Source organism: Mustela nigripes, chromosome 2 (assembly GCF_022355385.1).
Source record: "Mustela nigripes isolate SB6536 chromosome 2, MUSNIG.SB6536, whole genome shotgun sequence".
NCBI lineage: Eukaryota > Metazoa > Chordata > Mammalia > Carnivora > Mustelidae > Mustela > Mustela nigripes.
Window position 1 is genome coordinate 62,243,369 of NC_081558.1, and position 14,728 is coordinate 62,258,096.

The window sequence follows — 14,728 nt, forward strand, 5'->3', positions numbered from 1 at the left end:
TCACAGACCTGTACCCCTGGGGATAAAAATATATGTTTATAAAAAAAAATTAAAAAAAAAAAAAAGTACACTGAATCAACATGATTTAGCACAGCTGACACTGACAGGACCTGTTTATTATCATATACCATTTTTTTAAAAGATTTTATTTATTTGACAGAGAGAAAGAGATCGTGAGAAAGGGAACACAAGCAGGGGGAGAGGGAGAGGGCAAAGCAGGCTTCCCACTGAGCAGGGAGCCTGAGTGCGCCTCAGTCCCAGGACTCTAGGATCATGACCTGAGCCGAAGGTGGAAGCCTAATCACTGAGCCACCCAGGTGCCCTATCATATACCATTCTGTGCTTTTTCAATTTTTAAGCCACATATATGTATTACCTATCCAAATGTTTTATAAGTTTCTGTCTTTCGTAAATGAAGACAGGGTAAACCATTTTCAGTAGAGCATGCGCTTTGGGTGACTACTTATCAAACCTTCACATAACCAATTCCTGTTTCCCATTTGAAACCAAAGTGCAGGGACTCCTGGGTGGCTCAGTTAGATAAGCGTCCAACTCTTGATTTTGGCTCATGTCATGATCTCAGGGTCGTGAGATAGAGTATCACATTGGCATTCATGCTCAGCAGGGAATCTGCTTGAGATTCTCTCCCTCTGATCCTCCCGACTCACACTCATATGCTCTCGATCTCTCTTAAATAAGTAAATCTTAAAGAAAAGAAAGAAACTAAAGTGCAATCTGTAGAACAGCTTCTAGGAATAAAAGCAAAGGAACATCATGAAGGTCAATGGCTCACTGGACGATCAAACACACCAGTCTGTCCTCCAACCCAACAGAATAGCTAACCTTTCAAGGAAAAGATTTTTAACTAAGTATCTGGAAATCAGTAGAGTCCTTAAGAACATTTTTTCGCTCTGCCACAAAGAGTATCAAGCAACCCAGCAGCCCCAACAGTTAAATCTACCATTCACTCTTAAATAAGAACAGTGAATTTTGTTTTTCACAGCTTAATGCCACTTTTCACATGTCACTACTGCACCGAAGCTACAAATTCCTTGTAAAATTAAAAGGAGTATCATGGACATGCTTAATTGTTTCATTAGCACACAGCACAAGTTACTGCCCAGGACATTTTTATGACTCATCAATAGGAACAGTTTGTGGAAAACCTGAAAAAAGTCAAGACCAGCAATGAATCAAAATGAAAAGTTGGAAAATACACTGCATTGGGGCATCTTAAACCAACAAGCCATCACTTCTGTTAGAGCTGACCTGTTTAACAGGAAAAATATTGGAGTAGATAGATACAGAGAGAAAAGCAGAAGTCTAACTCAGAGACATCAGCGGGGAACACACTGAAGATGGAGAAAAATTATCTGACCTGGTCCACCAGGATAACACACAAATGGACCAGAAATAAAGATGAAGAGTGGAGAAACCTACGAAACAGGTCCAGCTGTTGCCTTAGTAAGACCACCACCTCCCAAGCCTGCTGAAGCCTCTGTGGAACTCACAGCTTGGAGTGGTTGCTGCTGAAGTATAAGCAGGGGTTCTTAGCCTTGGCTACATTAGAATCACTTGAGGAGCCTTTAAAAGCCAATGTCAATGTGTCATCTCAGACCAACTAAATGAATTTCTTGCAAAGGATCCAGGAATCAGTACTTACTGAAGTTTCCCAGGTGATTCCAATATGCAGCCAAGGATGAGAGTCTTTGATTTAAAATGTGAGTTCGAGAATCCATTCTAGCAACATGGCAAACAGTCATCACTACTGCCCAGGACTTTACGGGAAAACCCACCATTCCCCTGCTACAAACAAAGAAATTAGGAAGGGAAATTGTCACATAGCTGGACATGCAATAAAGACAAGGATATCCTCAAGTTTCAGAAATCAAAGGGACACTTAAGAGCCAGAGCAGAAAGCCTTGGGAGAAAGGGGACAAATGGCTAGGAACCTCAGGTTTTAAAACCCACCCCTAAACAGAAAACATGGCATTCGACTAGTTTAAGGTTGAAAGTACACTTGAGACCCCTTCATAAAATTGGGACCCTAGAAGAAAAATGAGCCACAGTGAAAGATATGCTTAGCAAAAGTAAGCTAGTATAGCCATACTGAAGTAAGATATAATTGTCTTTAACACAAAAGCATTTCTAGGAATGAAAAGGGCCATTATATAATCTTAAAAATGGGAATAATTCACCAGAAAGATAAGAATCCTGAAGGGGTTGTTGAACTGTAGGGCTCCTTCTCATAACCTCTGGCTTCCATTGTTCTAATAGGAAGTCAGTTCTCAATCATATTGCTATTGTCTTAGCTTGTTCTATTCAGGATGCTATAACAAATATATCACAGACTGGGTGGCTTAAACAACCAACATTTATTTGTTGCAGTTCTGGGGGTTGGCAAGTCCAAGATCAAGGGAGTAACAGATTTGGTGTCTGGTGAGGATCCACTTTCCGGTTCATAGGCATAGGAGAGCTGACAACATGGACTCCATATTTGTTCCTCCAATTCTCTCCATCAGAGCCATGTGTTCCAGGCCCCGCAGAGATTAATGCATGCCCTGATCAGATGTGGAAAGGCTCATTCTGATCTTCCCTAAAGTGACGCACACAGAAGGCATCACTTTAGGTAACTACTGTTTGATATCACTCCCATGCCCCTCACACTATAAAAAGTGTGGGTTAAGATCTGGACTAGACAGAGAATGGGAGCAGAAAATAGTTGCACAGCTGCCTGGACTGTCAGTCCATGCAATGCCCCATCAGTAAGTTACTCCAAATAAAACAGTGGAAACAGCTGGAGCGGTGCCTGTTTTTTGGTCTCCAAGTGCCTTCTCGATGTGAAGGATACATTACTGACCCTCCTCCACCTTCTAACAAAAGACGGCCATCTTTTCACTATGTCTTCACTTGGCAGAAGGAGCAAGGGAGTTCTCTGGGGTATTTTTTTTTTCCTGGGGTCTCTTTTACAGGGACAATCCCATTCATGAGGGCGCACCACCCTTATGACTTAATCACATTCCAAAGGCCCCTACCTCTGAATACCAGCACAATGCTCACTAGAGTTCAACATATGAATTCTGAGGAGACACAAACATTCTGTCTTTGTACTCCTCCTACATGATGCGTTGTTTTCCAAATCTTACTGCTTTCCAGATACTCTGTGTGTTTAGGTTTCAACAGTGTAACTACAGTGTGTCTGTTCATAGATTTCTTTATATTTGTCCTCATCATGGTTCATGATTTGGAAGTTTTCCACCATTATTTCTTCCAGTATTTTTTCTGGCTCTTTTATTCATTCAGCTAAAGAAGATGTTTCATTAGCACACAGACTGGGTGGCTTAAACAACCAACATTTATTTGTTGCAGTTCTGGGGGTTGGGAAGTCCAAGATGTTACGGTCATATATATTCAAAGTAGATGTTACGGTCATACAAAACTGAGCAGAGACTGACTTTTTGCCTGAACTTGATATGAATCTATTCTTAGCTTTCTAAAAAAGACAGTGACCTTAATGTATATTTTGGGTTAATTTCCTTTAACTACATAAAGTCTGTATATATAAAGTTTTAGGATAAAGAACATACTTTTATTTATGTTCTGAAGTGAAGATTTTGACACTTAAAATAGGGATTGGATATAATAAATAAGACAATAGAATATTTAAATAAAACAACCCTAGTGACAGATCCAAATTCTATTGAGTAACTAAAAAATGTAATTGATATTAAATTCATGTATACCCAGATTCGTGGATTAGTTTCATCTTTCTTTCCTAATAGGTTTTAGAAGCACACTGCCTAAATTCAGTTCCCAGCTATGTCATTAGGTGGGTAATTTTTGGCTAATTACTTACCTCTCTCTTTGCCTTGGTTTCCTCATCTGTAAAATGGGGGAGGAGAGGGTATATAGCTCATAAAATTACTATAAAGATTAAATGAGGTAACATACAGGATGCACTTAGAATACCATATGGCACACAAGTTTCAGTGAATGCTTGTTATCATCTACACCAGAGATCAACAAACATTTTCTTAAAGGGCCAAAGAGTAAATATTGTACGCTTTGTGGCCAGATGCTCTCTGTCACTGTTACTTTAATTTCATAGTGCTAAAGCAGCCATAGACAATCTGTAAATGAATGGGCATGACTATTTTGCTGTTGCTTTCACAAAAAAACAGTCATCAGACTTGATTTAACTGGTGCGTTTGTCGATCCCTGATGATCTATATGGCTGTAGATTGGTTTTCTCTCATGTAATAGTCTAGGCATAAGTGACATCAGTTCAGTATGGTGACTCCACAGAATCAGGGACTCATGCTCCTTCTATTTGATCATTCTACCATCTCTAAGTTCTTGTTACATAATCCAAGATGGCTTATTACCACCTCAACATTTCAATGGAAGGAAGGAAAGAGGAAATAGAGGTTATGTCACTTTCTATTAGCAGTGGTTCTCAGGACATTTGGCAATGTCTGGAGACATCTTTGGTTGTCACATTGGGTTGGGGCAGGGGAGGAGCTACTGGCATAATGGGTAGAAGCCAGGGATGTTGCTAAATATACCCCACAATGCACAGGACAGCCCCTGCAACAAAGCACTGTCCAGCTCAAATGTCAGTAGGGCTGGGGGTTGACAAAACCTGTTAAAGGAACAACTCTGAAGTAGTATATACATTTTTGTTTTCACCACAGTGGCTAGAAACTAATTTATATGGTGATATCTGATCCTCACAGGAGGCTATGAAATGTTGCCTTTCTTCTGAATGGTCACATGCATGGACAAGGAGAGGAGACAGGCTAGGGGCAAATTAGCAGCTTCTGGCACTTTTTTTTTCTAGAAGATTGCTCGATGAACATGAAATCAGTAACTGAATTACATTAATTGCTAGTATCAAAGTATGTATCCATAGGGTTACCACTATCCAGAGGATGGGAATCCTGTTTTTCAGGGCACCTTTTCCTTATTTATTTATTTATTTTTTAAGATTTTATTTATCCATTTGAGAGAGAGAGAGAACATGAGAGGGGAGAAGGTCAGAGGGAGAAGCAGACTCCCCATGGAGCTGGGAGACTGATGTGGGACTTGATCCTGGGACCCAAGGCAGTCACTTTACCAACTGAGCCACCCAGGCACCCCAGCGCACCTTTTCCTCTTGACAGTGCAGGAAATATGTTCCCAAATCTTTGGTCATGTCCTTATCCAGTCATCTGTTAACACATTATTTTAACTAGATAAGAAACGAATGGATATAATTTGAGGTGAAAAATCCTACTGTCTGAAGAATATGCCTTCAATGTTTCAAAGATTTCTAGTTTACCAATTATTCCTTGGAGTCAACTGTTCTGTTTCATAACCACAAGAGGAGTTCATTTTTCTTTGTTAAGATATAAGCTGGTTGGAAAATTCAGACAACTAGAAAGCATTATTTATGTTTTCCTAGAAAAAGATACTTTTATAAATGGGCTAATTTCACTGATGTAATTTCTTTAAAATGGTCCTATTCTCAGAAAAACCTAATTAAAGTTTTTTTTGGGGGGGGGAGGGCGATACCTTGCTTTTTTCCCCCCAACATATCCTGATTACTCTTTAAACCTCAGTTTTAGCACCTGATAGTTGTCTGATATTTATTTTTTTTTTTTTAGATTTTACTTATTTATTTGTCAGAGAGAGAGAGAAAGAGCTCAAGGAAAGGGAACAGGAGAGGCAAGGAGCCAGATGCTAGACTTGATCCCGGAACCCTGGGATCATGACCTTAGCCAAAGGCAGACACCTAACTGAACCATGCAGGGGTCCCAGCTGCCTGATCTTTAATCAGTTATTTTTCTGGGCCTTTGCTTATTTTTGGCAAAGATTAGGGTTAACTAGGTGATTTTTTTGAAAACTGACAAAACTGTAAGATATTTAAAGATTTACAGTGTGATAGTCTGATATATGTATACACTGGAAAAATATTCTCCTCATCGAGTTAATTAACACATCCATTACCTCACATATTTACTTTTCGGTGAGAACATTTAAGTTCTACCCTTTAAGCAGAATTTACTCATCTTATAACTGAAGTTTGTAACCTTTTATCACTGTCTCCCTATTTCCCTGACCATCCAGTAGCTGGCAACCACTTTTCTACTATCTGTTCCTATGAATTTGACTTTTTTTTTAACATTCTACTTGTAAGTGATACCATGCAGTATTTGTCTTTCTCTGTCTGGCTTAATTCACTTAGCATAACGCATTCCAGGTTCATCCATGTTGTCATAAACTGCAAGTTTCCCTTTTTTTTTTTTTTTTAAACGGCTCAATAATAATCCACATCTTTATCCATTCATCCACTGATGGATACTTAATAAGTCATTTTCATAGCTTGCCTCTGAGACAGTGATTTCACACTGCTTTTGGGTATAAACCCAGAAGTGGCATTGCTGGATCATATGGTAGTTCTATTTTTAATTTTTCTGCGGAATCTCCCTACTGTTTCCCACAATGGCTATACTAGTTTATGCTGCCACCATCAGGGCACCGAAGTTCTCTTTTCTCCACATCCTCACCCAGGATCTGTTATCTCTTTTTGGAAAACAGATATCCTAACAGATGTGAGATGGTATCTTACTGTTGTTCTGACTATATTTCCCCAAGATTAGTGATGTAGAGTACTTTTTCTTGTATATCGATTTTTGGGGAAATGTCCAATTGGAACCTTTGCTCATATCTCGTTAGGTTATTTATGGTTTTTCTGTCTCTAAGTTGTAGGAGTTCCTTGTATATTTTTGGATATTAACCCTTTATTGGATAATATGGTTTGCGAATATTTTCTCCCATTCCATAGGCTGCCTTTTCATTTTGTTGATGGTGTGCTTTGCCATGAAGCTTTTTAGTTTGGTGTGGTCCCAGCTGTTTAATTTTTCTTTTGTTGCCTTTGCTATTAGTGTCACATCTAAAACATCTGTATTTCGTGTATTTCTATTCTGATCTTTTTATTTCTTTCTGCTAACTTTGGGCTTAATTTATTCTTATTTTTCTTTTCTAGTTCCTTAAAGGTAGATGATTTTTAAGATAAAAATCTTGTTTTGTCTTCTACCTTTTCTCTGCCTTGATTTTAACTAAGCATTTTACAAGATTCCATTTTCCTCCCCTTTTAGTATATCAATCCTTTTCTCCTTTTTTTTAGCAGCTGCCCTAGAGTTTGCTATAAACATTTACACTAATCCGAAGTGTACAGCAGCACTATAGGAGCACTATACAACTTCTCTGAGTTTTCTTTTCATCTCACATATCCTGAACTGGGTTCTAGCATCAATAGGCATAGATGACAAACAAACAAAAATAAAAGCGAAAAAAACCCTCAAAGCCTCCTCTTTGTAGCCAAAGGAGCAGCAAAGAGCCAACTTAGCACAGACTTAGCAAAGGAACCCATAGCTGGAGTTGCAAGCTGGCCCACTATGTCAGAACCAGAGACTGGGTGGTTGGTTGGTTGGCTTTTAAAGATTTTATTTATTTATTTGAGAGACAGAAAGAGAGCTTAAGAGCACAAGTAGGGGAGAAGGAGAAGCAGGCTCCTTGCAGAGCTCGGAGCCCAACACGGAACTCAATCCCAGGATCCTGGAATTACAACCTGAGCTGAAGGCAGATGCTTAACCAACTCAGTCACCCAGGCATCCCCTGAACCAGTTCCTTTAAATGAAGAACCAAATGGAAAACCTCATTCTCCACCCTATATCCACTGCAGCAGGTAGGGCCGTATTGCCCACACCAGCAGCACCAATAGCCCCACCAGCAACCCCAGCCTGCTACCCAGCTGCAGAGAACATTCCAGGCCCACCACTTTCTGGCCCTCTATACAGTGGCAAAGGACAACCCAGGCCCAGTGTCTCCCCACTCTCAACCCAGCAACAAAAGGTGGCTCAGTCATATGCCTTCAACCTCACAGGCAATACCATCAGAGAATGAATGGGAGCCCCACTGGCACAAGTGGCCTGGCCCATAGAGTATGCCCACAAAAGTGCTCACAGACCCACAGGTACAGCGTCTATCTCCCACCTTCCACCTAGCAGCACCAGAGCCGGGGACGCACAGTTTTGGTCTCTATGATTGTATCAGCAGAAATTGAGTAGAACCCCCCAGCAGCGCCAGGTGAACAAAACAAACCAGAACAGCACTGTAAGAGCTCTAAAACTCAAACTGTCACTGTAACTACAGCCCACCAAAATACACCAAGACTTATATTTACCCAAACAGGGAAAACACCTGCTAAATTATATATTTAAATGAGATCAAGAGTCTCCGAACACATATCCAAAATATCCAGGATACAATTTAAAAAATCACTTAGCATACCAAGAACCACGAAAAACTTTAATAAAGAGAAGACAACTGACATCAACACAGAGATCAATCAGATCTTGGAATTATCTGACAAGAATTTTAAAGCAGCCATAATAAAAATGCTTCAACATGCAGTTTGGGATTTTCAAAACATGAAAAACAGAAAATCTCAGCAAAGTCATAAAAAAAGAATAAAATTATCTAAAAAATTACAATAACTGAAAAAACTCAATGGGTTCTAGCACAGAATGCAGAGGTCAGAATCAGAACCTGAGAACAAAGCAAGAAAATTTACTCAATCTGAACAGAGAAATAAAAATAGGATGACAAAAATTGAGCTGAGCCTCAGGGCTTAAGGTACAATAACAAAACAGGTAACATTTGTATTAACAGAGTCCCAGAAAAAGAGCTCTAACCCCCCAGAAAAAGAGCTCTAACCCCCCAGTTTTGAGGGGGGGTTAATGGGTTAATGGACTGAAAAAACTGGCCAAATGGGGCACCTGGGTGGCTCAGTGGGTTAAGCCACTGCCTTCGGCTCAGGTCATGATCTCAGGATCCTGGGATTGAGTCCCGCATCGGGCTCTCTGCTCAGCAGGGACCTGCTTCCTCCTCTCTCTCTCTGCCTGCCTCTCTGCCTACTTGTGATCTCTCTCTGTCAAATAAATTAAATTAAAAAAAAAAAAAAAGAAAAGAAAAAAGAAAAAACTGGCCAAAGATATAACGGCTAGAAACTCCCCAGACTCAGTAAAAGACAAAATCCTATGGACTCAAGAAGTTTGGGAACCCAACACAGAATAAAGCTGAAGAAATCCATAACCAAGACATCACAAACTTCAAAAACCAAAGACAAAAAAATCTTGAAAGACACCAGGGAAAAATAACATTATGAGAAGATCAATCCAAACTACAGACTTCTCATCTGAAACCCTGGAGGCCAGAATTAAGTAATACAGCATCTTTCAATTGCTGAGAGAAAAGCACTGTCAGCAGCAAATTCTTATATCCAGTGAGACTATCCTTAAGAATGACAAAAAGACTGCCTGATATGAAGGAAAGCCAAATCCAGGGATTAGACAGATTTGGGTAACAGAGATTCCATCATTTGGATTCTTATTATCTCTACGTAGGGGTTGAATAGAGAGAGGCAGCCAGGAATACTTGGATGATGCAATGATACATATCTTTTCACATTAAAAAAAAAAGGGGGGGGTGCCTGGGTGGCTCAGTGGGTTAAAGCCTCTGCCTTCGGCTCAGGTCATGATCCCAGGTTACTGGGATCGAGCCCCGCATAGGGCTCTCTGCTCAGTAGGGAGCCTGCTTCCTCCTCTCTCTCTCTGCCTGCCTCTCTGCCTACTTGTGATCTCTGTCTGTCAAATAAATAAAATCTTAAAAAAAAAAAAAAAAAGAAGTCTTAATAAAACATTAGTTTATAAAGAGCTTTTAATAATTTGAGAAAACACTCAAGGTAAAATATTAAAAAAAAAAACAATAAAAGCAACAGACAAAATTATACATAGTTCTGTTTTATATATCTTTTAACCATATAAAAGAAATTGCGAAGAAATACTACAAAATGTCACCAGTGACTGTGATGCTTGCCTCTTGACAGCATGAAATGATGTTTTTGTATTTTCCAGTTTGACTAAAATATTTGTTACTTTTTAAATACTTGCTAGCTGTTTAACTAAAACCCTAACCACAATGTGCTGAAACTAGTGATACAAAAAGCCATGATAACACTCAGAGATTATGATCAATTCTGCAGAAGAATGGGGAATGGTCTCAACAAAATGATACAGCACAACTACCACTGCATTTTCCCAAAAATGCAGATTTGTCTTTTACGTACCTGTGAATCTGTCCATTTTTATGCAAGTATTCCAACCCTTCCAGCACTTCTTTGAGTATTGTAGCAATGGTAGGTTCATCTAGGACTCCACTTTTGTGCTCCCCCTTTGCCACAATGTACTTAATAATGTCTAGAACAGAACCTGAAAACAGAAGACAAAATTTGATATGAATTTTTGAATCGTTCAATATAATTCAGAGACATTTTGAAATAAAACCATATGTAAGCCTTTTCATAAACTTAAATGTGTAGGAAAGGAAAAAAGAGCAAATACAAGGAAATATGGAAGTTTAATAAAATTATTAATTTATTCTTGATTGCAATCTAAAACAGAAAGCAGCCTAATATCCAAACAGCAGTGTTATACCAGCATTTCCTTTAGACTATTAAAATTAAGAATTTGGAAAAGGTAAGAGAATTTTTAACCACATCTGAAAAATACCAGGTAAACCATACCCATCAATAACACTTTAGTGTAAGATACCACAAACTAATTTAGGTTTTCAATATTGGATCAAATTATGCAACACTGTACAAATAAATACATAAAAATACAATTACAATGCAAGTCAAATTACAAAAGAAACACTTGGCAAGTGAAGATCACATGTGTATGCAAACCAACTTAAGGGTTAAAATTACTCTTCAGGTTAAAAAATAATAATAAAATAGGTACAACAAGAAAAAAATGAAAAGGATAAAAACAGCAGTTCTCTTTCAATAACAGCCCAGATATATTATCATTCCTATTCTTCCCCGGATCTGAAATAACACTCTGACTAAAAACTGGGGGGAGACAGAGAAAAAAACCCCTACGCAGTAATTAAAATCAAAGACTGCTGACCACCATAATTAGTTATTATAATCAGAAAAGTTTGCTAGAGACTCTTAAGATTTTTGGCAGTACAATGGCCCATAAAGGCGACAGAAGCAAAACAAAATCATCTCTGATATCAGAAATCATGCTGAAGAGTAGATATAACACAAATGGCACAAAAAAGTTTGGATTTCCATTTCTTGGCACAAGACCTCAATGATCAAGACTGAAATTAAACCACAAGGTTATGCTGAAAATTTGCCCTAGTGGGGGCTTTTATTTCACACACTTACAAGAAAAAATGTATTTCTAAATAGATGGAAAGAAGGGTCTAGATGGAATCCTTCAAAACACATACATTTACTTCAGTTTCCACCTGAAATCCACTAATTTGATTAACTTGATTTAAAAAAAGGTATAAATCCAGGATGAAAAAGAAAACAAAGAAAATAAAGAGGAGAGACATCAATCATTTTTTGGAGTAAGTAAAACAGAAAAAGTTAACTAACTATGCAGAGTAGAGCCATCTGAAACCCAGATGCCTGTGGAAGAGTATGTTAATTAGGAAACAGCATACTCCTACAAAGCACATATACAGACAGCAAAGTCTACCTAAGGGGAAGTGAAAGCAGATTGAAGAATAGGGCTGAAACCAGGAAAACTGTTGAAAGTTCATTTATCCAGGAAGAGATGCCCAAATTCCTCCCCTCTCTCTGGAAGCCCCTCCCGCTCCCCACGTCCTGCAGGAGACAGTTTATTCTCTGGAGACAATGAACCAGGAAGGCTCCAGATTCCAAGTGGCATTTTCAAATACATTATTACACACTTTCCCCTCTTTACTGCCAGGATTCACGAGACTGTGACTCACAGAGGGAGAGGCCTAAAGGAGACATTTTGTTCTGCTTAGTTTAATCAATCACATATTAGTCCCCAAAGCCAAGTAACTATACCAAAAGGTCATATGTTTCATTCGGAGAAACTCAGGCCACACAGGAACTGCTTAGTAAGACGACATTCTTACTAAATGCCAAATGAATTATAAATAAATGAATGCCAAATGAATATGTTTGTAATGTAAAGAACATCTAAAATAAGGAATGCAAAGGGAGAAATTCCTACTAGGAATTAAAAATTAACACAACTTATCTATTCAAAAATTTGGCAATATTATATGCAAGACCTAGATCTGGGTACCACAAAATATGTCAAGATACTCATGGTATAACTGCTGACTTTCTGGGAACTTCCAATCTGGGGAATCCAAAACATGGAGTAATAGAGACTTAGGGCATAAAGTATTTGTTTTTTTAAAGATTTTATTTATTTATTTATTTGTCAGAGAGGGAGAGAGAGAGAGCACAAGCAGGCAGTGTTGGAGGCAGAGGCAGAGAGAGAGGCAGGCTCCCCCGATAAGCAAGAAGCCTGATGTGGGGCTCAATCCCAGACCCCTGGGATCATCATCTGAGCCGAAGGCAGCAGCTTAACGGACTGAGCCACCCTGGTGTCCCAGGGCATACAGAAAGTTATTAGATCTGTATTTTTAATGACTTTAAAGGAGGGATTCCTTCTTAAAATCCTCCAAGATTTTTTTTTAAGATTTGATTTATTTATTTTACAGAGAGAGAAAGATCACAAGTAGGTAGAGAGAGAGGGGGAAGCAGGCTCCCTGCTGAGCAGGGAACTCGATGCCGGACTCAATCCCAGGACCCATGAGATCATAACCTACGCTGAAGACACAGGTTTAACCCACTGAGCCACCCAGGTGCCCCAAAAATCCTCCACGATTTTAATGATTTCATATCATTAATGATCAACAGGGAAATTAAAGCAGTGCACACTCCCAGTCTATGCGTCCAGCACAGACATTCTGAATAAGCTATATAAGAAGTTCCCTCTCTTTTTTAAAGATTTTATTTATTTGAGAGAAAAGAGAGTATGTATGCAAGAGACAATACAAGTGGTAGAGAGGGAAAAGCAGGGTGCCAACTGAGCAGGGAGCCTGATGCAGGCAGGACTCAATCCCAGGACTCTGGGATCATGACCTTAGCCAAAGGCAGACACTTAACTGACTGAGCCACCCAGGTGCCCCAAGAAGTCCCCTCTGCCTATACAGTCTCTTTTCCATTTCAGTCTTCCCTTATAGGTGGAAAGATTTTTATGCCACAAAGACCCTGATCTTTAACTGACAAATATTAGTCCCAGAAGGTGTTCATTTTTTCCCGTATGATTTCTTCAGCATCTTGCAGCATCTAACATGATGACGGTGCTTACAATCATCCTTCCTCTAATATCAAACTTACACAGATCTCTTCATATCAACTAAGAAATGTGAAGGTAAAATATGTTAAGCAAAAAAAGACTGCAGATTACCACTGGATGATTCAATTAACAGCTCAGGCAAAGTAGGAATAATGAGGGAAAGCTATAAGAGCACACACAATCTTCAGTCCTTGGGCGCAATCTGGAAAAAATACTCCACAGGGATAATCCCTTCTCGAACTTTAACACATGAAGGGATTAGTTGGTAAATTGGTTAAAAATGCAGATTTCCAGATCTTGCAGACTGTCATTCAAGAGATAGAAGGTGGGCCCAAAAGATGTATTTTAACAAACTTGACTACCTGACGAACAGTGTCCACTGAAATCTAAGCATTTCTCTGAGTAAACGCAGAATAGAAAATAAGAAGCAATGGGTACAAATCAGGTAACAAAGCAAAAAGTAAAAATGTAGATACCTATTCCAAAAAGTCCATCTCATGTCTGCTTTCCTAGCCCATGGCATAGAACATTTAAAAAGCAATGTGAAACCTTTAACTGCCCAGAAAATCATTACTAAATATTAAAATAATATTGAAAAAGTGGCAAAACAGCTGCTGGTTTAGACACTTAAGTGTCATAATTACAGCTCAAATTACTCAGTCAACATGTTCGTTTCCTCAGTTTACTTTTATGAAAAAACACTCTTTGAATCCAAAATTAGCTCATTTTGGTTACTAGAATTTCTGCCAAGAAGCTTTAACCAGTATTTAGCCACTGGGCTTTGATCTTGTCTTCCTAAGCCACGGAAGGTTTCAAAGGTGACAAAATTTGCTTGGGCTCAGTATTCCATTTCAAACAGACATGCCCCTACACTGTTGCTTGAACAACCAAAGCTGGTGACTATTATTAATACCAGGTATTTTACCTGGGTCCTGCTTAGATTACATAAGTTCCCATGGAAGATGACAAAGTTGAGAGCATCCCTGAAGAACAAAATCAATTCACTAAGATAGCGATTTTAAATTAGGTTTCTTCAGGGTCACAATTTATACCTCTAATTTCTACAGATAATTCTCTCTTCTCCTTTCAGCAGCTTTCTTAATTACTTTGATTTCTGAAACTTGCAGTTTGGTGCTAATAAACTGCAGAAATATTTACTTAGATCAGCACTGCTTCTAATTTCTGAAGATTAACTTCTTACACTAATAAATTCCAATATTCAATATCAGAGTTTAATTCACAGAGGAGTATCACAGTTACATGGAAGCAATAAGAAGACTATAATAGGGGCACCTGGGTGGCTCTGTGGGTTAAGCCTCTGTCTTGGCTCAGGTCATGATCTCGGGGTCCTGGGATTGAGTCCTGAGTCGGGCTCTCTGCTCAGTGGAGGGCCTGCTTCCCACCACCCCACCCCACCCCGCCGCCTGCCTCTCTGCCTACTTGTGATCTCTCTCTCTCTGTGTGTGTGTGTGTGTCAAATA

At 39.1% G+C, this 14,728-nt stretch overlaps 1 protein-coding gene across 3 annotated transcripts in view; it reads right to left on the bottom strand.

Moving 5' to 3' along the window:
* OXSR1 (oxidative stress responsive kinase 1) overlaps nt 1-14,728 on the bottom strand; it is a 104,751-nt gene that overhangs the window by 59,004 nt on the left and 31,019 nt on the right. For all 3 annotated transcript variants that reach the window (XM_059390547.1, XM_059390546.1, XM_059390548.1), the window contains one exon: nt 10,172-10,313. In XM_059390547.1, the coding sequence (XP_059246530.1) occupies nt 10,172-10,313 (142 nt within the window). The remainder of the gene's footprint in view (nt 1-10,171; nt 10,314-14,728) is intronic.